The 26,272-nt window shown below is 55.2% G+C and overlaps 1 protein-coding gene across 1 annotated transcript; it reads right to left on the minus strand.

The window, feature by feature from the left end:
• On the minus strand, positions 1–26,175 carry PRR12 (proline rich 12). Its single transcript, XM_065899130.1, has 14 exons — positions 26,090–26,175; positions 24,465–24,577; positions 23,326–23,487; positions 19,931–23,241; positions 18,774–19,440; positions 16,460–16,863; positions 8,032–8,148; positions 7,648–7,781; positions 6,868–7,346; positions 2,583–2,708; positions 2,387–2,484; positions 509–655; positions 310–405; positions 1–147 (listed from the first exon to the last, which is right to left on the minus strand). Exons 1-14 carry the CDS (start codon positions 26,173–26,175, stop codon positions 1–3), a joined length of 6,087 nt encoding a protein of 2,028 aa, XP_065755202.1.
• Positions 26,176–26,272: the final 97 nt, after the last annotated feature.

Below are 26,272 nucleotides of genomic sequence, written 5' to 3' on the forward strand. Positions count from 1 at the left end.
TCACCCACAGCGGCTGTGGGCCTGTGCTTGGGCCAGCAGGTCGCTGAAGGAGTCAAAGAGCTGTTCCAGCCATGGCTGGTTCCGCATGCACTGCTGGACCACCTCCTCTTGGCCCAGGTCCTCAGCGCCGCCCTCGATGGCCAGGGTCTGCAGGGGGGTTAAACACGGAGCTGGGGTGGGAGGAGGCTGGGGGCCTAGGGATCAGTGTCCCAGGGAGAGGGGGGCTGGGAACTGGACTCCTGGGTCCAGGGGGGAGCCTGCGATGGCTTGAATCCCAGGGTGACCCGTGCGGGGCGTGGGTGGGCTCACCTGGTCCCGGCAGCGCAGGAAGGTGTGGTACTTATAGTGGTGGAGTGAATGGTAGAGCGTGTAGTATCCCGACTTGTCCAGCTCAACCTTGAACTCCTGGGCAGGTGAAGCGGAGAAGCCTCAGCCTCCCCGCTCAGCGCCGGGCGGCCCCTCCCCCGCGCCCCGCCCCCGGCCCCGCCCCTCCCGGGCTCCGCCGCACCTGGGCTCTGACCACGCTCCTCTTGAGCTTGCTGAGCGTCTTGCGGTTGTAGGGCTCCCCGGCCGGCCGCAGACGCACGGCCCCCTCCTCTGGGGAACCCTCCCCACTCTGCTCCACTTGCAGCTGGGGGAACGTGTGCAGGGCGTCCTGCGGGAATCCGAGGGGTCAGGGGGACCTCCCTGGACCCGCACACCCCAGACCCACCCCCCAGTTCTCAGATCCCACGTGATCAGACGCCTCAGTTTCCCCCAGGAAACTGCAGATCAGGAAAGACACTTGGGAGTCTCGGTTTCCTCAAAGGCCAGGGGAAGCCTAGGCCTGTCTGGTGACTCTTATAATGTGTTTTGTGGCCCGGCCCAAGATTCTCCGAGACACCTAACATCCTGCCCAGGATTCTAGAGCCACCATCACCTCCTACAAAAATTCTAAGAGTCAGCCTGAAATCCAGAATCCCTAGAGCCAGGCTAACGTCCATCCCAGAATTACAATACCAGACTCATATTCCACCCCATAATGCTCAAACCTATCCTAATGTTCTACAGTGGAATTCTTTTTTTTTTTTTTTTGGGGGGGGGGGCGGTTGGCGCACGACGCGGCTTGTGGGATCCTAGTTCGCCGACCAGGGATCAAACCCGCGCCCTCGGCATTGAAAGTGCGGAGTCCTAACCACTGGACCACCAGGTAATTCCCATTACAGTGGAATTCCTAACTCCAGCGTAATATCCTACCCCCCTTCTCAGAGCCAGATGAACAGTCAATCCCAAGATTCTCAGAGGCATCCTAACATCCCACGAAGAATTCCAGAACCAGATTAACGTTTTATCCCATGTTTTCATAGTCAGACTAACATCCCAGCAAGAATTTTCAGAGCTGGCCTAAAATCCGTTCCAGAATTCTGAGCCATCCTAACATTTTACCCCCCCTTGCGCCCCGGTTCTCAGCACCACATTAACATCCCCATCAGAATTCTCAAAACCAAATTAATGTTCTCTCCCAGAATTCTCGGAGCCACCGTGATATCCCATCCCAGAAGGGAAGTTACATAGATGACTTCGGATTCGAGCCTGAGATTCGAAGAGCCTGAATTACGTCGACAGAGAAGCCATCAGAATCCACTCAACGGGGACTTCCCTGGTGGCGCAGTGGTTAAGAATCCACCTGCCAATGCAGGGGACACGGGTTTGAGCCCTGGTCCGGGAAGATCCCACATGCCGCAGAGCAACTAAGCCCGTGCGCCACAACTACTGAGCCTGCGCTCTAGAGCCCATGAACCACAACTACCGAGCCCGCGCATCACAACTATTGAAGCCCGCACACCTAGAGCCCGTGCTCTGCAACGAGAAGCCACCGCAATGAGAAGCTCGCGAGCCACAACGAAGAGTAGCCCCAGCTCGCCGCAACTAGAGAAAGCCCACGTGCAGCAACGAAGACCCAACACAGCCAAAAATAAATAAATAAAATAAATAAATTTATTAAAAAAATTAAAACTCTATTCTAAAAAAAAAAAAAAAAATCCACTCAACGCTCTGCCCCAGAGCGAGCCCTGGGTCCAGGCCCTAGTCCACCTTTTGTCCCCAAACTTGTACTCCACAACCACGCTCTGCTGGGCCTGCCTAGCAGCCCATCCCAGACCTTGACAATGACCCCGCCACGTGATCCCAGCTCGCCTCCATCTGTGCTTGCAGGACTGCTGGGAACCCAGAGACTCCCTCCAGACAGCCCGGCCTCCACTCCTCTCCTGGCCAAGCCCGACCCTTCCAACGATCGCCCTTCCAGGGCCTGATACTCTGGGGACCAGCGCAGTGGCTGACATGCACATGTCTCCTCTGTGCCTGAGCTCTGGGCCCCAGATGCTGCAGGCCAAGCCCCCCCAAGCACCTGCAGGGCTGGGCTCAGCGACAGCCGCTTTAGGACTTTCTTCTTGTGCTCATTCAGGAGGCCATCGATCTTCCGCATGGGTGGGAGGTACAGCTCGTCTGAAAGGCGAGACAGGGTGTCAGAAGAGATGCAGCCTCACGATGTATGGGAGGCAAAGGAGGGGTAGGGGGCTCTGGGCCCCCAAGCCTCTGCTCACCATGTGTGTCCTCCAGGGCCTGGATCATATCCGGGTCGAGTGCCGTGCTCACCAGCATCTCCACATAGCTCCGGTACATCTCCCGCATCGCCCTGGTCTTCAGCAGACGCCCAGGTACTGCCCGCTCTGGGGGAAGAAAGGGAGACATGGCCCATCATTCCAACTTTCTCCAAGGCCGCCTGTGTGGCAGACAGTATTCTAAGCTCCAGGGACCAGGAGAGAAATCCCTACCCTCAGTGAGGTCCACGTCCACTGGGGAAGACTCCCCAACACCAGGACAATATACTCTAACGGTGAATCGCAGGTACCGTAATGAGCTCAGCCTGGCAAGTCAGGGAAGGCTATTAAAGGTCACACACACGCTGAGCCTTGAGCGATAGGAAAGAGTATTCCAGGCCGGTGACCACTGTATTTGACTAGTTTAGTGTAGCTTCAGTAAAATCTAAAGAAGCAGCAGAGTTGGTTTCCAAACCAGTGAATCAGGTCTGAGAGATCAGGTCACAAAAGGCAAGACTGAGGAAGGAGATGGGAGCTGAGACTGCACAAGTCAGGGCAGGCCAGACCATGTGAGGCCTCTGAGATGAGGTAGAAAGGGGAGGGCCTTTTTTAGGGAGGGGTACTAGGGAGCCATGGGAGAGCTATGAGCAGGGATGGGCGAAGGTAAGTGGAGAGAGACCACTCCAAGGCCAGGGGATGGATCAGAGGGATGAGACCAGAGGCCAGGGCAATGGACCAGATGAGAAAGGATGAGGCTGGGCCAGGGCTGGAGGATCAGGATACATAGATTGAGGGGCAGGAGGGCCAGCATCTGAGCTAGGGCTGTGGGAAGGAGCAGAGGGGATGGGGGCAGTCAGGGCCGGAGGAGTAGGGCTGGGGGCTTCCTTGCAGCAGAGGTGAGGGAGGGTCTGGCCTGGTGACTTGGTTGCCAGTGGGGCTGTGTCCGAGATAGAGAAGCTAGGACCAGCTCGGTAGGTCTGGAAGGAGGAAGTTGCTGGGGCGTAGGCCTGGAAGGTAGCAGGGAGAAGAAATGAGTCTGAGGCTCACGGAATTTGTGGGAGCTTGCCAAGTGAGAGATATGGAACGCCAAGCAATGAGGCCAAGGACGGGACTCTTTTTTTTTTTTTTTTTTGGTCCGTGCCACGTGGCTTGGGGGATTGTAGTACCCTGACCAGGGATCAAACACAGGCCCTGGCAGTGAAAGTGCTGAGTTCTAACTACTGGACCACCAGGGAATTCTCCAAGGATGGGACTGGAGGGACAGCCACCAGAAACTCAAGAAGGAGCATCAGGGAGAAAAGAGAAGCAGGAGGGCCACGTGTGGGAAGACCCCAAAACATCCTTTAGGAAAAGGCACGAGAAATGTCCACTTGATTTACCCACATGGACGGTCCTTGCTGACAGCTGTTTCAAGAGGCCAGAGTGACCATTTAGCCGTGGGAGTCAGACCCCATCAAGCCTCTGCCTGAACCCTCCTAAGGCTCCTGTCTCACTCGTGATAAAATCCTGCCAGTGGGGCCACAAAGCCCCAGGACCCTTGTCTCTCCAAGCTGTGCTCCTGTTCCTTCTCTAGCCTCACTTCCTCCAGCCGCTGGCCTCTTTCCTGATCCTCAGACATACCCAGTCCATAATGTTCTCTCTCCCAAAGTCACACCACCCCAACCCTGTTGCATTCGGACCTCTGCTCCAATGTCACTTCCAGAAGCCTTCTGCAACTCCCCCTTCCCCCGCAAATATCACCCAGGATCCCGCCTGGATCCTCTTTACCGGATTTATTTTTCTCTACTGCCTTTAATCCGACCCAGCCTTACACTGATGACTTTTCATATTGTTTTGTGTTCTATTACATAACATATTTATCTGATTAACTCCCCCGCTGAGACTGTAAGCTCCCACAAGGATACATGTTTTTGTCTTTTCTGTTTACTGCTGGAACCCTCAGTTCATGGCACATAGTATGTGCTCAATTAACACCTGCAGAAAGGGGCTGAGGAAGCCAGATGAGAGTGGGCTAAAGGAAGGGGGAGAGGGAACATCACTGCAGCCTCTTTCTAGAACTTTCATTGTGCATCTAAGAAAGGAGAGACATCAGGTTCCAGCACATGGAGGATCATCAGTCTTGGACCAGCAGGAGGGCTGGTTCTGAGACCTCCTGGTCTGGGCAGAACCTTCAGGGCATCCAGACGTTGAGTCAGGCTCATCCTGCCCAGGAGGGGCTCCTGGTCAAATGGGGTGAACAGAGAGAGACCCAGGACCAAAGAAAGATACTGACCCTTGGCGGGGGAATTGCTTCCCTATGAGTGCAGAGTTTAGTTTCTCCCATTTCATAGGCTCAGAAAATTCTGGGCTGTCCACATATGTTCATAGCAGCATCAGCCAAAAAAGTGGAGACAACCCAAATGTCCATCAAGCTAGTCCATGGATAAACAAAATGTGGCATATCCAAGCAATGGAATAGTATTCAGCCATAAAAAGGAATGAAGTACTGCAAACAACTATGTATAATAATAAGTAAGCTACAAGGACATATTGTACAGCATAGGAAACATAGCTAATATTTTATAAGAACCTTAAATGGAGTATAATCTATAAATATACTGAATCACTATGGTGTACACCTGAAACTATTATAAATCAACTATACTTCAATTAGAAAAAAAAAAAAGAATGAAGTACTGATACACACCACAACATGGATGAACCTCAAAAACATTACGCTAAGCAAAGATGCCAGTCCCAAAGGACTGCACACTGTACGTATGATATCCCTTAGGTGAAATGTCCAAAATGGTCAAATCTATAGAAATAGTAAATCACTGGTTGCTTAGGGATGAGGGTGGGGAGAAAGGGGAGTGATGGCCAAAGGAAGCAGGGTCTCCTTTTGGGGTGATGAAAATGTTCTAAACTTGACTGCCACGTAGATGCACAACTTTGACTATACTAAAAGCCAGAGGACTATGGGTTTTAATTAGGTGAGCTACGTGGTATGCGAATTAGAGCTATAAACTTGTTGAAGAAAAAGGAAAAGAACCTGCAAACCTGGGCCTTTTGTAAAGCTCCTCCCTTGCCAGCACCTTCCCCTGACTCAGCATTAACTGCTTCCACCTGGCCAGATTGAGCCAACTGCCCAGTTAAAAGACTACATTTCCCAGGCTCCCTTGCAGTTAGCTGTGGCCAGGTGACTAGTTCTGGCCAATGGGATAAGAGAAGATAGGATGTGGGCCATTCCCAGATCTGACACTTAATCAGAACTTCCCAACTTCATCAGGGCTTTGATGAAAAGATAATTCCGACTCTCTCATTTGACTAGCCTCTGTTACAACAGCTATCCCTGCACTACACCTGAAAGAGTATGTGACCTTGAGCAAGTCATGTCACTTCCCAGGGCCTCAGATTTCTCATCTTTAGAATGAGGATTAAAAAAATAAATAAAATTAAAAAAAAAAAACAAAAAAACCCGAAAAATATAATAAAAAAATGAGGATCATTTTACAGCACCTACCTCACAGGGTTTATGTAAAGATAAAATAAGCCAATGTGTAACACGCTTCAAATGATGCCTGGTACTTAGTAAGCACTCAATCAAAGTCAGCTGTTATATTTATTTTACATATGTGTACATGTATTGCTGTTGTCGTTACTGTCACCATAAACCAGACATCATTCTAAGCAATGGAGCTCCCACCTGGTGCCCACTACAGGCTAGTACCCTCCTATGTGCTTTTCTGTGAATACCCATTTTTACTTTATTATACAGGTGAGGTCGCTGAGGTGTAAAGAGGTGTTGCCCCTTTCCTGGAGTCACCCAAGGAGTCACAGGGAACACCACTATGTCTGGGTCCCCACAATAGATGCCGGTCCCCAATCCTCCTCAGCCCTCAGACACTGCCTATTCTGAGACAGAACCGTGCAGTGTTGACGAACAGAGCGCGGTGCTCCACCGGCTGCATTCCCACTCAGGTGGGATGTCACATCCCAGCTGTGCTGCATTCTCTTGGTGTCTCAGTCTCCTCACCTGGATTTGAGGATAATATTGGTATCTACTTCCTAGGACCACAGTGAAAACTCAAACAAGTTAACATCCGTGAAGAACTTACAAGACAGCCTGTCACGTGGTTAGGTGCCATACAGCTGTTAGCTACTGCTATTACTTTTAACTTACTTATTACTACTGTGACTGTTTGCTGATGCTACCTGGAGCCCTCTGGATAGCCCCCACCCATGCCTCCTTCTGAAAGCCACAGAGTCGCCTCCCTACCACCAGCCCTACGGCTGCCGATGGCCTTACCATCCTCACTGGGAGCCCCGGGAGATGACTCTGAGTCCGAGGAGCTGCCTGGTGGGCCCCCGCCCACCGAGGCGTTGCCTGCTGCCTCCTTCAGCCACTTCTTCCTCTTCTTGGGGGGCGGCTCAGCCTTCACCTTGGTGGGCCGGGACTTGGGTAGCCGGGAGGTGGCGGGCTGTCCTGTGGTGAGGCTCCGATCTGGCCGAATCTGCCGGCCACCCGTGCCCCGCTCACCCCGCAGTGGCCGTTCCCCACGCGTTGCCCTCTCTTTCTCCTTCTCTTTCTCCTTCTCCATGGGCCGAGGCAGGGATGGCTTCTCAGAGGCAGGGGGCTCAGGCACGGCCGTCTCAGGTGTCTGCTCTGGGGGCTTCTCGGATGTCGTCTTGTCAGGGGTCTCGGGCTTAGGAGGTGGTGCCAGGGCCTTAGGGGGAGGTGCAGAGCTGCCCCCAGCAGATGCGGGGCCCTTGGCCTGACCAGAGCGTCTGGAAGGGGACATAGATGGGACTGCAGTCAGCACCCCCTGAAACCCAAATTCTCCTCCTTGGGGTACCCCCGCCCCCACCGCCTAGCCCACAGCTCTAAGCACAGAATTTTGCTGAGCTGGTCTCTGTCCCCCTCTCTCTGGGGGCCCCACTCTCTGGGTCTCTGCACCCCTTCCCCGACTCTGTTTCTAAGCATTGTGTACTTTAAAATGGTTAATTTTATGTTATGTAAATTTCCTTGTATGATTCACCCCATGCCTGTTGGCCCTGCCCACCACCTGGCCCCCAGCCCCCATGGTACCTGACAGGCACTGGGGGCCGGTGCCAGGGTTTCCGAGCACAGACCCTCACGTAATCCTTCTTGTTGACGTTTTCCAGAAACTTGACGTAAAGGCGCTGGTACCGGTTTTTGGCGTCCCCAAAATACCCCAAATACTACGGAGGAAAAGAAGCACATGAGGAACTCCTTCCTCCGCCCCAGCTAGGCAGCCCAACACCCAAGACTCCCACCCCTGCCCTGGCCCACCATGGCAACCACCCAGAGCCTGCCGGGAGGTGGAGACACCCCCCCGCTGGACACATCTTGGACCCAAGGTGAATCTGAATCGTGTGAGGGGGACAGCGGCTTCCACGCACTCCACCCACCCAGGGCCCCTCAAGCCCTCGCTCCCCTCTGCAGGCTCACATTACTGGTGGCACAAAACTGCCGCTGCCCGTCCTTGATCTCCGGAGTGAATTTCTGCAGCAGTGCCTTCTGGACTCGCCAGATGGGTGGAGGCTCACGCCCCGTCTGCAACGCCAGCTGAGGAGGGGCACAGTAAGGCCCGCAGGGTCAACCCCCATGCCTGCCCTTCCCAACCCCAATTCCTGGCCCTCTGTCCTCCCTCTACACCCCCTTAGAGAAAAGGCATCATCATTAACAAGCATCAGCGAACTTCCAGCTGACAGGTATCTTCTGGCTGTCTGAGGTTCTTAGATTTGGGGATGCAAAGCTTCCTCAACTTACCATGGGGTTCCATCCCAATAAACCCATCGTAAGTTGAACATATCCTAAATCAAAAATGCACTGAATACCCCTGAAGACATCATAGCTTAGCCCAGCCTACCTTAAACGTGCTCAGAACACTTACATTAGCCTGCAGTTGGGCAAAGTCATCTAAAACAAAGCCCATCTTTAAAATAAAGTATGGAGTATCTCATGTAATTTATTGAATACTGTACTGAAAGTAAAAAACAGAACGGTTGTCTGGGGACAGGAGGGTTGTAAGTGTATCAGTTGTTTACCCTTGCGATTAACTGCGTGGCTGACCAGGAGCTGGTGGCTTGCTGCTCGCTGCCAGTGCCCAGCATCACAAGAGAGTATCGTAGCGCATATCACTAGCCCAGGAAAAGAACAAAACTCAAATTCCAAATGCGTATCGCTTTTGCACCATCATAAAGTTTAAAAATCCTAAACTGAACCATCAGGGAACCGTCTATACTCTCAATCAGGCTGTTCATGCTGTTGGTTTTTTGTTTTTTTTTTTAAATTTTACTGAAGTATAGTTGATTTACAATGTTGTGTTAATTTCTGCTGTGTAGCAAAATGACTCAGTTATACATATATATATTCTTTTTCATATTCTTTTCCAGTGTTGTTTATCACAGGATATTGACTATATCTATATCTGACTATATAGACTATAGACTATATCTATCCCTGACTATATTGACTATATCTATATCTGTTTATCACAGGATATTGACTATATCACAGTTCACTGTGCTATATAGTATAGTATAGTATAGTATGTATAGTATAGTATACAGTATAGACCTTGCTGTTTATCCATCCTATATATACTAATTTGCATCTGCTAATCCCAAACTCCCAATCATTCCCTCCCCACCGGCTCCTCGCCCTTGGCAACCACAAGTCTGTTCTCTATGTCTGTGAGTCTGTTCCTGTTTTGTGGATACGTTCATTTGTGTCATATTTTAGAATCCTGATATAAGTGACATCACGTGGCATTTATCTTTCTCTTTCTGACTTACTTTGCTTAGTATGATAATCTCTAGGTCCATCCATGTTGCTGCAAATAGGCCATTCATTCTGGGCTACAAGGTTTTAGTTATTATAGCTATACAGTGTGATGGTACAAGCCATCCGCATGACTCGAAGAAATGACAAAATCTGAGCACTCATCCACCCACCATCTTCTAGATACAGTGTTGGGCCCCACAGTTTGGCGGTGAACGAGATCGACAAAGCCTTTCTTGGGGTCTTCATTACAGGGGTAATAAGACAGACAAGCAAATAAACAGAACAGGGTGAGGTTGTGGCTTGTGCTAAGAATAAACAGGTGATGGGTTACCTGAGACCATTTATTTCATCAGCCTGTCCACAGCAGGGCAGGACAGTGACACAAAGGCTCCCCAATCTCAACTTCCCTCAGCACACTCAGACCCCCATCCCCATCCCAAGGCTTGTGTGCCCCAGCTGGGCACCGGGAACCAAAGGATGTCAGACCCAGCATCTGATCTCAGGGAGTAAGGGGACTAGCAGGGGACCAGACACAGGCACAAAAAAATAACAGCACAAGTAATAAATGTGCTAACAGCAGGTGCCCCAGAAGCCTAGAAGAAGGACTCTGGACTCAATCTGAATCCAAGAATGCTTCCTCGAAGAAGTGATACCTAAATGAGTCCAGGAAGGAATGTATCTTCCGTGAGGGGGTTGGGTGATGACCAGGGACTGCCAGGTAAAGTGTGTGACAGCTGTGGCTCTAGAAAAAAGCAGCTGACAGGCACAGATAAGTAAATAATAAGAACATAGTGGGAAATATGCACTGAGCTTTGTGATAACCCAGAGATGAATGAGGGACAAGCCCTTGCATTTAAAGAATCCATAGTTGGGACTTCCCTGGTGGTCCAGTGGTTAAGAATCTGCCTTCCAGTGCAGGGGATGCAGGTTCGATCCCTGGTAGAGGAATTAAGATCCCACATGCCGCGGGGCAACTAAGCCCGCATGCCCCAACTACTGAGCCTGCACGCCACAACTAGAGAGGAGCCTGAGCGCAGTAACGAAAGATCCTACATGCTGCAACTAAGACCCGAGGCAGCCAAAAGTAAATTAACTATTTAAAAAAATAAATAAGTAAAATAAAGAATCCACAGTCAAGTGATAAACAGGATTCAGGTAACTCCAACTAACTGATCATGGCTGCCCTGGGCACGAGGCTCAGCAGGAGCAAGTGCTGGGATCAATTAGTGATGTCTGCCACTGGCAGCAGCTGCAGCACTGGAGCCTGAGTGCCAAGTACTGGCTATCTATTCTTGGTTTTTGGTCAAATGCTTCTATATCCACAATTTTTCATATCCTGCAGATCAGCCAGGGGAACAGAAAGGAGTTAGGATAACCTGATGAAAATGAGGTCCAGAAAGGTTCTTGGCTGAAATTTCACTGGACAAGAGTGAGGCAGGATGAGACAGGGATATGGGCATGTCAATCCCAAGTGCCTTGCTCCAGGATACCATGGTTCTCAATCCTCCCTCCTGGCTCCTCAGGGAACCAGGTCAGAGGCCCAAGGATTGAAAAGTCCGTTTCAAACCCTTTTCAAGGACTGAAAAGCTCATTTACATATCCTGCCCTGCTCCAAAACCTTCCAGGGCCCCCAGTGCAGATTCCACAGCCTGGCACAGAGACTTTGCCTCAGTCTCCTTTCCTTTCTCCTACCCCTGCCCAGCAGGTCATCCAGACCCTCAAAGCTCAGACTTTCTGACCTCCAGGTTTCTGCACATGCAGGGCCCCCCACTAGGGGTGTCTTTTTCCCTCTCACTGTGGACATAATGTTCCCTGTTCCAGCTCTCAGAAGTTTCTGAAAAATCCATCAGAGCACCCCCTCCCCCAGCCAGGGGAGGGCACCCCCTCCTCTGTCTCTTCCCACTGCCGATCTTCCTCCTCTAAGGATCCAGCTGTTTCTCCAGCTGGACGTGGGGCCCTTGACTCACCACATCTCAATTGGGCTTGGCTTCTTTCCCCAAACCACTCTTCCTCCCAGGATCCCCACTATCCACCAGTCATCAGGCCCTGGCATCATCATCCTTGCCTGCTCCCCAACCAGGGTCACTTAGTCCCAAAGCCACGTCTTTCCTGCCTCTCCTCATGTCAATCATGTCACTGACCACACCCACTTCCACTTGGTGGGAAGTTGCCCCACCCATAACACCCATTCAGTGGAAGCCACAGCTGATTGGAGGAGACCTGACAAGGGGTAGCCAATCAACAGGCGTAACACGAACCCCATCCTGACCCAAATGCTGTGCTGGGCCAATCAGATTCTCTTCTGGGAATCAGAATTGTGACAAGCCGAGACAAGGGCAGTAAGTAGCAGGATGTGAGTAAATAAGCTAGAAGCACCCAGCCTGGTGTTAAGGAGAAGGCTGCAGGATCGGACACAGGGGAGTCAGTGTAACAGAACTAAGGCAGTGGACAGACTGTCATCAGGACTGAGAACTTCCCCAGCCACCTCCCTGCTGGCCAGGGCCCTCGAAGCAGCCAGATAACCCAGAGCAGATTCTCAAGCAGGCACCCACTCATCTCACCACAGAATGGTCTGGACCCTGCCCACCTGCCCAGGCTCGGCGCTCACTGTCCAGTCACTCAACCCCTTGCATCTCTCCCTACCCATCACATAAACATGCCTCACCACAGGGCTTTTGCACAGACTGTTCTCTCTGCATGACCCGCTCTCCCCATACTTTTCTCCATCCAACAAACTTATATGCTCAGAATTTACATCCTGATAAACGTTCCACATCTCCAAGGACTGGGAGTTAATATTATCACTCCCATTTTCCAGGTGGGGAGGCTGAAGCAGAGAGGGGGCTAACCCTACACTGTCCAGTTCAGCAGCCCCTCCCCATATGTGCCTCTTGAGCATTTAAAATGAGCTCATTTGCATCAACATGTTCTATGAGTGTAAAATACACACTGGATTTCAAAGACTTGGTAGGCAAGAGAGAAGATAAAACACCTCATTAACTTTTTCTATATTGACCACATGTTAAAATGACATTTTAGACGTGCTGAGTTAAAGAAAATACATCCCTACAACTAACCTCACTCATCTTTTAATTTTTCAAAAGTGTGGATGCAAGAACGTTTAAAATGCTGTACATGGCTCATATGATGTTTCTATCGGGCTGCCACTGTTCTAGAACAAACTATGACCTGTGGCCCATTTTTATAGAGCTATGAGCTAAGAATGGTTTCTACATTTCTAAAGGAGGGTGAAAAAGCAAAACAAAACAAAAAACAAAAACCCAAGATGACATGATAGAGACCGTACGTAGCTTGCAAAGCCTAAAATATTTACCACCTGGCCCTTTACAAAAAAAAAAAAGTTTGCCAAACTCTGCGCTAGAGATCTGCCCAAGATCACTGAATAATAGAAACAAAGTTTATAGAGCACTTTCTGCGTGCCACCCACACTCAGAGTACTGGACAAGCCGTAAAGCCTGAGTGCCCACGTCGTACGAAGGGGGTACTAACAGCATCAGCCCCCATTCTACAGATGAGGAAACTGAGGCTCAGGAAGGGTCAACACTAGTCCAGCTCGGAAGTGGCAGAGATTCAAGCCAATCAGATTAACGCCAAAGCTGGGCCCATAATAACCATGCTGCCAGCCTGCCCTGACTCCTGACACACGAATGAGTCCTCATCTGCCTGAGTGGCTCAATCCTGGGGCTGTGAGTCCCCCATCAGAACACATACTCGTGTTGTATTTTAAGCATCTGAGTCCTTGCCTGGCCCCCTCCCCTGCCCCATGCCAGCTGGGAGGTGGTATCAGATGGCCCTGGCTCTAATCCCGGCTTGGCACCCATCAGCCAAATGATTCCCTCTCCCTGAACGTGAACTTCCTCATCTGTAAACTGGGGACGGTCAGGGTCCCCACCCCAGAGCCCCGTTCGTTTGGCCCAGTGCTGGGCGCCCAGCAGCACTACCAATGTTTGGTGGAATATACACAGAGAGTGGCTGACTCTGGTGCTGAGAGCGTGGGCTCCCAGGGCCAGTAGAACTGGGTGTGGGTCCCAAGCTGTGGAAAGCCTGGAAAGCCCACTTTAATCCTCTGAGCCTCAGTTCCCTTCTCTGTAAAAGGGGGATAGTAATCCCTATAAAGAAAGGAGATTACAAAGATAAAACCTACAGGTGGTGGCGAAGGTTTGCACAACGGAGTGAATATACTTTACGCCACTGACCTGTACACTTAAAAATAGTTAAAATGATAAACTTCGTGACATGTATCGGTCACCATGATTAAGCTAAATTCTGAATACGATGTGCCCCAAATCCTATCCCCTGAGAGCTGGTAGCCGTTCCTGTCACTGCTGTTCGTTTGACACCTCCCTCGCCTGTTCCAGACTGATGGCCAAAGAGCCTCAGAAGTCTTGAAGTTAAAATGAAATAATGTACACAGGGCACTAGTAGAGTGAGTACAACTACGAGGGAGAAGGGAGGGTTAGCCAGGGAGGGATACTGAGACTCAAGGCATTGGGATTGTTCTGGTAGCTGGCTGAGGAGCGGAGAAGTAAGCCTTCACTCTACCATTCTGCTTTGACAACTTACATATCTCTTGTGAATGTTCTCTTCTATCATATCATACTGCGAAGATGACAAAGTAACAATGAAAAGATACAGTCTGGGATTGGTGAGCTGGGGCGGACAGCACAGAATGTGACAGGGTGGAAAGCAAGCAGAACCAACCAGGAGGTGATAATGGTGAAAGCTGAGTGATGGATACACACAGCCCCGTTACTGTATTTGCTCTACTTTTCCCACAATAAAACAGATTGAAGGGACTTCCCAGGTGGTCCAGTGGTTAAGACTCCGTGCTCCCAACGCAGGGGGCCCAGGTTCGATCTCTGGTCGGGGAACTAGATCCCACATGCCGCAACTAAGAGCTCACATGCCGCAACTAAAAAAAAGATCCCGCATGCCACAACGAAGATCCTGCGTGCCGCAACTAAGACCTGGCGCAGCCAAATAATAAATAAATAAAATATTTTTTAAAAAATAGATTGAAAATAACATAGGAAAAAGCACACTAAGTTCCTCTCGCAAAACACACTTAATAATGAAGTATAATAGGGAATTTCCTGGCGGTCCAGTGGTTAGGACTTGGCACTCTCACTGCCACGGTCCTGGGTTCAATCCCTGATTGGAGAACTAAGATCCCACGAGCTGCGAGCTACGGCCAAGATAAAAGTATAATAATATGCACTATCTTTATAATGAATTCACCCCACAATTTTTTCATCTGTAACTTAGAAGAAACAACACCCAAGATGAAATTAAACACGTTAGGGCTTCCCTGGTGGCGCAATGGTTAAGAATCTGCCTGCCAATGCAGGGGACACGGGTTTGAGCCCTGGTCCAGGAAGATCCCACATGCCGCAGAGCAACTAAGCCTGTGCGCCACAACTGTTGAGCCTGTGCTCTAGAGCCTGTGCTCCGCAACAAGAGAAGCCACCGCAATGAGAAGCCCGCGCACCGCAACGAAGAGCAGCCCCCGCTCACCACAACTAGAGAAAGCCCGCACGCAGCAACAAAGACCCAACGCAGCCAAAAATAAATAAAATAAATTTTAAAATGGTCCACATCAAAAAAGAAAAAAAAATCTTTAAAAAAAAGAAAGAAATTAAACGTGTTAACATACATCCAAGACCAAACATGGTTCCTGCCCCCTAGTTGCTACCCAGTCAGTGACAGTAACTAACACGAAGAATGGCCTTAGCCCTTGGCGTCACCATCAAGGTGATAATGGCTTGCTGACCTCCTGAGTACTCGCTCTACCTCATGCCCTGTGAGCCCTACCGAGTACTCGCTCTACCTCATGCCCTGTGAGAAACACTACACGGGCGTAGTCACCTACCCTTGTCAAGCACTTATATCAATCCTCTGATCCAACTACCTGTCCAATGAACAAAGTACAGCAAAGGTCAGTACACTTTTTCCGTAACAGGACAGACAAGAAATATTTTTGGCTTTGTGGATCAGCTAAGCTCTGTTGCAACTACCCCACTCTGCTAGTGGACGGGGAAAGCAGCCATAGCTGATATGTAAATGAGTGGGTGGGGCAATGTGCCAATAAAACTTTATTTATAAGAACAGGCAGGGGGCTTCCCTGGTGGCGCAGTGGTTGAGAGTCCGCCTGCCGATGCAGGGGATACGGGTTCGTGCCCCAGTCTGGGAAGATCCCGCATGCCGCGGAGCGGCTGGGCCCGTGAGCCACAGCCGCTGGGCCTGCGCGTCTGGAGCCTGTGCTCCGCAGCAGGAGAGGCCAGAACAGTGAGAGGCCCGTGTACTGCAAAAAAAAAAAAAAAAAAAAAAAAGAACAGGCAGGGGGCTGGAGGGGGGCGGGGGGGGGGGGCATAGTGTACCCACCCCTGTGTAGAATAACTGGAAGTAGTAAATGCACTGGTGCACATAAAGTGTTTGTTTTTTTTCGGCCACACCGCATGGCATGAAGGATCTTAGTTCCCTGACCAGGGATCGAACCCGTGTCCCCTGCAGTGGAAGCGTGGATTCTTAACCACTGGACCGCTAGGGAGGTTCTAACATAAAGTGTTTAAGATGTGGCCTGACACACAAGCATTCCCAAACCACTGGCTACTACATCTGCACGTTGTATGTGTGCCTTTTCATAGGTATGTCACGTCAATACCTCAGCTTTCCACCTACAAGGCACAAGTTGCCTTTAAAGCACCCCCTGGCTTGTATTAGAAGTTCCCTAAGATCAGGCCCTCCTCATCAGCTTTGTCCCTTAGTATAACCCTAGCACCCACAGCAAAAATACCTGCAATAAATGCTAACAATGGGTTTACCTTATTTATCGGTGACACACACACACACACCCAAATAACATCTCAGAAGCGTGCAAGTCCTCTGCGGGGGTCCAGCTGGCCTCCTCTATCAGCCCCATGACTGTCAACTCAGGAGGATCAGATGGGCTGCCTCAGCCATCACTGTACCTGCGGCCCCCAGCACCGGGCCTGTCATCCAACAGGCGCTCGATAAACGCTCCAGTGACCAAAGCATTGGGCCCAGTTGTCCGACACGACAGGAGACTCACCTTGAGGGAAGGGATGTCCTCGGCGCGGATGACGAACTCGTCGCGCTCCCGGAAGATGCCCTCCCCGCCGCTCTCGCCAGCCTCCTCGTCCGTTTCCCCGCACACGGCCGCGGTCTCCTGCTTCTTGGCCAGGTGCAGGGGCCGGGCGTCCGGCGGCTCGGGGTCGTCGGGGGACGGGGCGGCAGGCTCCTCCGGAGGCGGGGCAGGGGTTGCGGTGGGCAGGGGCGGCGGGGCAGGCGGCGAGGGCAGGGCCAGTGAGACTGGCACGGGCGGTGGGGGCGGCGAGCTGGGCGTGGGGGCCACCAGAGGGGGTGGCGAGGGCAGGGCCGGCGGTGGGAGCGGCGGCTGGGGTGTCGGGGCAGGGGGCGGCGAGGGTGGGGGCTTCTCCTCCAGCAGCGGGGGCTCTGGGGGCGAGACGGGCATCAGGGCTGGAGCCCCGCTCAACCCCGAGCCCCCAGACCTGTTTATCTGCTTCCAGTGAAAGGCCTCCCGGTCTATTCTGGGGGGTCTCAACACAGCCCTCTTCCCGTCCTGCACCCCAACATCCCTCCTGACCAAACTGAGCTCTTCACCTAGCATCCATTTCTGCCCCCAATCCCCCTCCATCTCCACTTTTTATTCCTCTTCTGCTGACCTTCCTCCTCCTGCAAAGCTCCTGTCTGACCCCTCCCTGACCTTCAATACCCACCCCTGTCCCCAGACACCTACCAGAAACCCAGGACCCTTTAACTTCTCTCTCCAAGGTCCTAATAAACTTTCCTACCCAGACATGCCGCTCTGGTCCTCCCCATCTTTCCCCAGCCTCCAAGGACCCCCTTTGTGTCTCAGTGCAGCTCTGCATCCCAGTACCATTGCTCGGTGTCCCCACCGCAATGGCCAGGAGGCCTCTCTGGTCCCATCAACAACCCCCTCTGCCCCCCAGTCTAGTGCCCACAAAGCTCCTGGCCCTGCCCTACCTCCTAGTCCCCAGATACCATTCACCATCCCATCACCTCTTCTCTTGTCCCTGAATGTCCCTCCCTGTGCCAACAGCCCCTCTGCCCCTTATTGCCACTCAGCTCCCCAGTCACCACTGTACCACACCTGACTCCCTCCCTGAGACCCCTTCCCAGCCCCAGTGGCTACTCTAAGCCCCTGAAACTGTCTCCCAACCACAATGTCCATTTTAGTCCTGAAATGTCTCTTTGCTGCTTTGGAGCCCCAGTCTGACGCTTACCTCCCATTCCTCAATGTTCCTCCCAATTCCTCAACCACTCCTGTGCTTCTACCTCCTCTTTTCCCGCTCAGAGGTCTCAAACTCCTCCACCCAAGCTCTCCCCTTTCCTTTCCTCAGCCTGCTCTCCACTCTCGGGATTGGCAACACCCTCTCCTTCCTGCTATGCTAACTCCCCGTGAGATTTTGTAACGTTCCTCCTCTAACGCCTTGAGATCTTCTGACTCCCCAGACTGATTTTGCTCCATCCCTGGGTCCTTCCAAGCTATGAGCCTTCCTGACCCTTCCAAGGCTCCCTCGCCCCCCCCATGCTCTCTCCCGTTACGGCAGATCCAGGCACTCTGCTTAGGACCCTCCACTGTTTCTCACCTCTTCCCTGGTGCTTCCCTTCCGCCTCTCATTGTCTCACTGCCCACTGCCCATCTTTCTACCACCTTCCAGAAGACTTCATTCCTTAAGCCTCCTGTGAGCTCCCAAGCCTCCTCATTAACTGTTCCAAATGCCTTCCTCCAAATGCCACCTCTTTCTTCCCCCAATGCCTCTGTTCCCCCCCATCAAAGCCCCTCAAATTTTGTCCAACCCTCCTCTCAGAACAGAACACCATCCAGACCTGACTGTACCCCCAGCCTTTCCCGATGGCCCCCCACGAGATCTGACTAGTCATTGCTGAAACTAGTCACGTTTCTCTTTAAACAACCCTCCCAAGTCTCTCTCTGCCCCCCAGACCCTTTTCTGTCCTTTACTACACATCCCTAACTCCTAGAGCCCTTCTCAGGTCCCATGTCCCCCATCAGTTTTAAAAGCTCTCTCCATCCCTGTCACCCACCTGTCCCCATCACTTATAGCCTGCCCTGTCCCCCAGTGTTCTCCACTGCCCACCTTCGGGCCCCCACCAGTCCACTTAGCACCTGTGGGTGGATTAGAAAAAGATGCCCCTTTCTCAAAAGGCTTGCCCTCAAGTAACAGGTTACCCTCCATAAACAGGCATATCTCTATCAATCATCTGCACTGTGAACAGTGCCTGATCTACACAACCAGACCTGGTGACCTGAATGTCGGGAAACCCCTGCCCCGCCCCCAGACCATCTTCCCAGAGCTCACCAGGTGTGCCACTGCTGCTGGCACTGGGGAGCCCCGGGAGAGGGGGTGGCCCGGGGACTGCAGCCTCAGTAGCCAGGGGGGGCCCGTCCGCAGCGGAGGTGTCCTTAGGCCCAGCCAGTGGCGGGTCATCGAGGGCGGAGATGGCCGAGGAGATGCTCTCCTGCAGGTCCCGGTTCTTGGCGACAGAGTCTTCCTCGTCCGACGAGAAGGAGGGCAGGGTCTCGAGGTTCCGTTTCAGCTCCTCGTCCAGCCGTTTGCAGGGCGAAGGGCAGCCGAGCCCCAACCCCTCACTCTCGGCGGCCTCCAGCGCACCCCCCAGCCCGAAGGCGCCGGCGGGTGGGGGCTGTGGCACGGCAGGCGCGGCGGGGGGCTGGGGAGGCAAGCCCCGGGCCGGCACGGAGGGCGGCACACTCTTGGGGGGGCTGAGCGGGGGTGTCAGGCCAGCCTGGTAGAGTGGTGGATGGCGCTTGCCTGACTTGAGAAAGTCCAGGAACGAGGCCATGAAGCCGGACTTCATCTCGGGCTGCTTCTCCTCCACCTCCTTGATCTTGGCCTCGATCTTCTCCCGAGTGAGGCTGGAGTCCAGGCTGTTGTGGTCAACTCCTGACACGGCATCGCCCGATGACGCTCCCAGACCCTCGCCGGCCTTGGGCACAGACAGCTTGATCTAGATATGGGGGCAGTGGGGAGTCAGGGCCCACAAGCCCAGGGCCCCAAGCCCCCTCCTCCCTCAGACCCAGGGGTCTGGGGCCCCAGCCCTCTCCCCAGTTAAGACCCTAAAGTTCAAATTCTCAGAGTGTCAGCCTGTAAAATCCTAGAATTCATGCCTGCGGACCCCTCTGCTCAGATTCCAGAATGACAGGACTGGGGTCCCTCCCTCATTACTCACGGACCCTCCTCCCACAAGACCCAGGAATCCAGGACCCCTGATGAATAGTCCTGCAGGATCTAGAACCTAAGAATACAAGCGCTAACCCCCGCCTCCCTGTAGACACAAGTTTCAATTCTCAGACCTCTGCAACAGTGGAACCCTGAAATTCCAGCCCTCGTATTCATTTCCTCGTGGGTGCTAGGAAAATAAACCACATCCCCTACCGTGCCCAAGAACCTCAAATGTGGTCCCAACCCTCCAGCGTCAGGGTTTCGCTCCACCTCACCTTCAGTGGTTTCAGGGGCTCCAGCCGAGAGCCCCCGGCCTCCTCGGCCTTCCTGCCTCGACCCCGGCCCCGGCCCCGGGGTTTCTTGGCCCCATCAGTAGGTGTGGAGGCCAAGGCTGGCCCAGCGGTGGTGGGGACCTCCAGTGGGCGAATCCGGGGTCTCCCCCGGGGCCGGGGAGGCCCATCACGCTTGGCCTTGGTGGGCTTGCGGCCACGGCGCCGGGGGCCATCGGGGCCAGGGTTGGGTGGACAGAAGTCAATGTCGCCCAGCGGTGAGAGCGCCGGACGGGAGCGGCAGCTGGACACCAGGTCAGGCAGGCGCCGGGGGTTGAGGCGGATGTCAGCAGGCACATCGGCCTTGTCCTCGTCGGCCTCGAACTCGTACTCCTGGGCGTACAGCTTTTTGGGCGTCTGGAAAGGCGGGTCACGGCGCCGCAGCAGGTGGAAGGAGGACGTCTTAAGCAGCTTCTTTGGCTTGGTAGAGCAGAAGATGGGCGAGGTCAGGCCTCCCTTGGGCTCCGAGGCAGGGGGTGGCGGCGGTGGGGGGGGAGGCGGGGGCGGGGGGGCCGCCTGGTGGGGCCCACTCTGGATCAGGCCCAGAGGCTCGGCGTTGACGGTGGAGGGCAGCTCAGGCGGCTTGCTGGGGTCCAGGCCCAGGCCTGGAGTCTCGGGACCGGCTCCGGACGCCCGACTAGGGCAGTAGGGCCCATAGGGATCATAGGCAGGGGGGCCCGGAGGCGGCCCAGGCCCCGCCTTGGGATCGCCCTCGTCCTCGGGTGGCCCAGCCTTTCCATAGTCATCTGCGGGGCCGCCGCCAAACATCTCCTCCATGGTGGGGAAGAAGCTGCGCTCCTCGTCTTGCAGCAGGGAGTCAGGGAAGCAGATGGAGGTGAGTGGCACAAAGCGGGGGGCCTTGGTGCCTTGTGGGCTAGGGCTGCGGTAGGCCCCCGAGGGATCCTTGCCCTCGGTGTTAGGTGGGCCCACACCAGTGTCACCAGGCCCAGGTGGCAGCGGCTCCAGGGCCCCAAGCAATTCTTGCATGGTGCCGGGTGGCTCCAGGCTCTCCTCAGGTCGCAGGCGGGGGCTGGGGGCACCCGGCTCCAGGCCATGGCCGCGGAGGTGGGCCTCGAGCTGGAGGGGCATGGGTGGTGGAGGTGGGGGGGGCGGAGGGGGAGGCTGGGGTGCCCCATCACGGGCGGCCGGCTCAAGGAGATGGACGCCAACTTTGGGAGCACTGGAAGAGGGGCTGGGAGCGTGGCTGAGGACCGAGGGGAGCAGCTGGGGGGGAGGGGGAGGCAGCACCAGTGGGAGGTCAGGGCCCCCGGCCTCTAGGAGGAGGCCGTGGGGGGCAGGCTGGGCAGACTGGGCCGTGGGAGTTGGGGGTGGAGGGCTCTTTTGGAGGAAGGCCCCCAGCTCCTTGGCACCTGCCCCATAGTGGACAACTGAGGTGGCCAGCCCCTCGGGGGTCTCGCCACCCCGTTCTGGCCCTTTCTTCTTCTCCTTCAGCCTCCCCAGGCCCAGCTCCAGGGCCGCCGTGGCACCCTCATCAAGGCTGGCGCTGGTACGGATGACGCTCTGCAGATGGTACCTCTGTGGGTCTTCCTTGGCCAGCTCGTAGGGTGTGCCCGGGGGACCCCCAGCCCCGCCACTCCCAAGTCCCTTGGAGGCATCCGCCGCCCCATCTTCGCCCACCAGGCCATCTGCCCCTGAGGTCCTCGGGGGGCTGGGCGCCTGCAGGAGGTGCTGGATGAGGAATTCTTCATCCTCGGTGCGCTCAGCGGGAGGCCCGCCGGGGCCCGCCAGCAGCTCTGAGCCATCCCCCTTGCCCTTGTAGCCACCTGCTCCGGCGGCATAGCTGCCGGCTCCTGGGGGTGCCAGGAATGGGGCTGAGGCCAGGACAGAGCTCAGGTATTTGCCAGGAGCTCCTGGAGAGCCAACTCCAGGCGGGCGGCCGGGGGCCGGAGGCGACTGCAGCGGGCGGATGATGTGAGAAGGGCTGGCCTCTCCGCCGCCCCCCAAGGAGCTGGGCCCCCAACCACCTCCATGGCCCGAGAGTGCTGGGGAATGGCCAGTACTGTAGCTGAGCGAGGGGCTGGCTGTGGGCAGCCCCTGGGAGTGGGCAGCTGGCCCTGGGTACGGCTCACCCTGCACCCCATATAGCTGCCCCTGCAGCTGGTCTGGGGAATAGCTCTGACATGTGGCTAGGCCAGGAGGTGGGGGACCACTAGGCGGCTGCTGGGGCCCACTTGAGTAGCTAGGGCCTTTGCTCAAGTCCTGCGCTTGACCCCCTCCAAACCCTTGCCCATAGGCCTGGGGTCCTAGAAGCCCTTGGGGCTGACCAGGGGAATAGGCCTGGCCTCCCGCCCCCCCAGCCCCAGAGGCCTTGCCAGTGGCGTAGGCTGCTGCTGGCCCACCCAGGCTCTGGCATTTGGGCGTGGCAGTCGAACGGGGTGGTGGGGGCCTGTTGGCACCGCCCGCAGCTGCCCCATAACCACCTTTGCCTGTCTTGTAACCAGGCGACTGAATGATGGGGCGGTAACCTCCACCGCCACCTGCCGCCCCACCTCCTCCAGCTGCCTCAGGGCCCGCAGCCCGGCCCGATGCCCCGGCCGTGGCTCCACTGGGCCCAGCCTTGCTAGGCTCGCCAGCGCCCGGGGAGGGCTCCCCACCGCCCAGGGGGCTGCAGGCCAAGTTGGCCCGGTGGCCCATGGAGGCGTAGCTGCCTCCGCAGCTCAGGTAGTGCTGGAGGGCATGGGCTGGTGGTGGGGGGGGCTGGGCACTGGCTGGCCGCTGGTAGTGCTTGATGACGGTGTCCTGGCGGGGCAGGGCCCGCTCGGGTGGCGGCGGGCCGGGGGCAGCACCCGAGAAGTTGTAGAGCTGGGGAGAGGACTGCTCGGCAGCAGCGGCAGCAGCAGCGGAAGAGGAAGCCAGCAGGTTGAACTGAGTTGGGAGGTGGCGGGGAGGTGGGGGTGGATCTGGGGGGCCTGGGCGGTAAGGAGGGGTTTGGGCTGGGCCGAGACCAGCGGGCCCCAGGACACCACCCCCCGCCAGGCGCTCAAAGCCTAGCGAGGAGGGCACCGTGGGTGCCTGCGAGGGCTTCAGGTGCAGCACGTCATGAGGGGACAAGAGCCCATTAGCTGGGGGACTAAATGGGGGGTCCTGGAGGCTGAGGGAAGAGGGTACTGGGAAGGGGCGGCTGCCAAAGGAAGCCGGGTGCTGATAGGCCGACAGGGCAGAGGAGGGAGGAAAGGTGCTGGAACCCGGCAGGGCGCCTGAGATGAAGAGCTCCGTGGGGCCTGGCGTGTGCATGGCTGGGGATGAGGGAGGAGACCACAGGTCAGAGCTGACCACAAGCCAGCCCCACCCTGACCCTCCTGGACTGGCAATGGCCTTACCTGTTTGCCAGGAAGGACTGCGGAATTGGGAGAGGAGAGAAGAGGCAGAGGGACCAGGCTGGGGGCCCCGGGACTCCAGGGCCGAGATGAGGTTCATGACGGAGGCGTCGGGCCCTGCTGAGCCTGCGTGATGGAGGCCGGTGTCGAAGAGTCCAGAGAGGCCTGGTGAGGGTTGGGGGGGGTAGAGTCAGCTAGGTGGGGGACAGGGCAAGGTTGAAAAGGAAAAGGAGCAAGCCAAAGGCAAGTTGGGTCAGGAAAAGGGGTTGGAGAGAAGGGGCAGATTCAAAGAGAGGAAAGGAGGCAGAGACAAGTTAAGGAAACAATAAGCAGGATAGGGTACGATGCAATCATAAGGGCAGGGAGCCCAGGAGGGAAAAAGTAGACAAAGGAGTAGAAAAATCCATACATGAAAAAAATGGGAGCAAAACACAGAGCGTCCTTATGGTCCAAGGGAGGCCAAAGGATTAGGCAATTCTAGCAAGGAAGGGGAAGGGATGGGATGACTGGAGCCACTGAGAAGAACCAGAGAACAAGTCAAAAGGGGTTGAGTCAAAGTGAGAGGATCCAGATTTAAAAAAAAAAGAGAGAGAGAGAGAGGAATAAAGGGAAGGAGCCAACCAAGAGGGTCAAGGGTCAAATTGGACAACAGCCCCGTTGCTGATCCATCTAGGAAGGACAGCGGCAGGATCAAAGGAAGGGAACCAATCCGAGGCACTAGAGGCAGGGCCACAGGAAAAGAATAAGGCAGTGGGCAAATCTAAGGAAGAAAGGGGAGGTCCAAAGAATCGGAGCCAATCAGGAAGAAAGGGAATCAGGAAGAAAGAGTTCTGAGAACCAAGAAGAAGAGCAGACCCAGAGGTAAGGGATTGGGGTGGGCTGGAGAGGCGGAAAAGCCTGGAAGAGAAGGTGGGATTTGGGGGCTGAGACGACGGGACCAATTGGAACAAAAGAGGCGGGGCCAGAAACAGGGGCAGACGAATCCGGCGTGAAATTAAGCAGCCTCAGAACAACCAATCAGAGGAGAAGTAGCAAGAGGCGGGCCAGGACGGAGAGCACGGCCAATTAGGAAGGTTGTAACTTTCAGCAGCCAATCATTTGCTTCGGAGGGAGGGCCAGGCGGGGCGAGACAGGGGCCGTACCTGCCGGGTGGTGGTTGGTGGCATAGCTTTGCAGTGGGTGGGGGGCCGCGTAGGCCTGGCGGTGTAAGATGTCCGTCTCGGGGTGCGAGGTCCTGGAGCTGCCATAGACCAAGCTGGGAGGAAGAAGGAGATGTTAGGGTATCCTCCGAAGCTACCCTCGGAGAAGGGAACTCAGCAAATCCCCTGGGGAGTTCGGGGGAATCTTCCAGCTGACTGGGGGCTATCCTAAGGAACCTTGGGCCCTAAAGGAAAGAAGACAAGGGAATCGGAGTGTCCAACTAAAGAGCCATAGAAATGGCCCCCACTCGAGCCCCAGTAAGTACAGCCCAGATAGCCTCACATTTACAAACACAGACATGCACAGGGAGGACACAGAGAGGGTGAAGAGCCAGAGAAAGTGCCTTAAGTTGAAAATGTGGACCTGCTTCCACAGCCCCCACCCCGCAGGTGACACAAGGCCCTGGGGCCAAGGGATGCCCCCTCTTCTTCAGACACATGGGAACACAGAGGCCCTGAACCTCAGTGGTGGTGCAAACCGAGTCAGGAGCAGGAGGCAGACTGTTCCCCAAAGGGCAGGGATGGGAGGTGGGCAGAGGATAGGACTCCTGCAAAGTACGAGGCACAAGTGTGCACATGAACACCGTCCATCCCCCCGGGTTGAGGTTCAAATGCATGGGGGCATGCAAAGCCAGGTCTGTGTGCAAACCAGTATGCAACTCACTGTGTGGAAAGATACAGAGCGAGGAGTCCCACATGGAGAATACTAACACACGTGGGGTCATGCCCAGCCAAGCTGGGAAACCCAGGTGTATAGGGGGAGGGGGATTCGGGGGCAGGTGAAGAGTGAGGGTGTGACACAAACAGCAGGAAAGGGGCAGGTTCGCAGGTGAAAAGGCTGCCAGCTACATAACGCACTGGGCCCACGCTCACACACACAACCACACACCCGGGAAACAGCCTAATCTTCCTATGCAACGGCCCCAATCCATGGCCCAGACTCAAGAGGTCAAACACTCCACTCCTCGCCATCAACTAGGATTCTGTCTTTGACGGGGGGGGGGAGCTCAAGGGGGCGTGTCTCAGATGCCAGGACCCCCACCTTACACAAAACCCCAGCTTAGGAAGGGGGCGGGGCCCCGTGCCCACTCAGCGCGCGGAATTTCTGGGGGGGCCCCCCGAGTAGCGCGGCCTCGCGCAGTCCCGGAACAATAGGACCTGAGGGGGGGCCGCGCCCCCCAGGTCTGCGTTCTAATTCTCTTTTCCTTCCCACCTTTGCAAGAGCAGAACCTAGGGCGCGAGGGGGAGGGGTCAGCAAACCGGGAATCCAAGGATGGGGGGAAATCCAGGCCTTGCTTCGCCAGTCCCTCCCACCTTCCCAAGGCCTTTCCGTCTGAAATTGTTTTGCACCCTCATTTTTCCGCGGCATCTCTCCCTTTGCATGCCGGAGCTGGCTTTGGCGGAGTTTGCAATTTGCAAACTGGGGCGGCGGCGTTGTTGCAAACCGAGGAAGGCCGCTCCCTTGCAAGCCGGAGGGGAGTTTGCGATGCACGCGTAGCCGGGCGGGCCCGGCCGGGCTGGGCCCCCACCTCTTGGCCCCTTCCTCCAGGCCACCCCCGGCTCCTTACCTAGCTTTCGCTGACCTCTCGTAACTCCATCCCGCCCCGGCGCCGAGCGGGTCCCCGAAGCCGGCGCTGGGGTAGTTCCTGTCCATGAATTGGCCGCGGTGGAAATTGGGGGGAGGGGGAGGGAGGGAGGGAGGGAGGGGGGCGCGCGCGCGCTCTCCTCCGCCGCCGCTCCCTCCGCTGTTG

Source organism: Phocoena phocoena, chromosome 20 (genome assembly GCF_963924675.1).
Source record: "Phocoena phocoena chromosome 20, mPhoPho1.1, whole genome shotgun sequence".
In the NCBI taxonomy this organism is placed as follows: domain Eukaryota; kingdom Metazoa; phylum Chordata; class Mammalia; order Artiodactyla; family Phocoenidae; genus Phocoena; species Phocoena phocoena.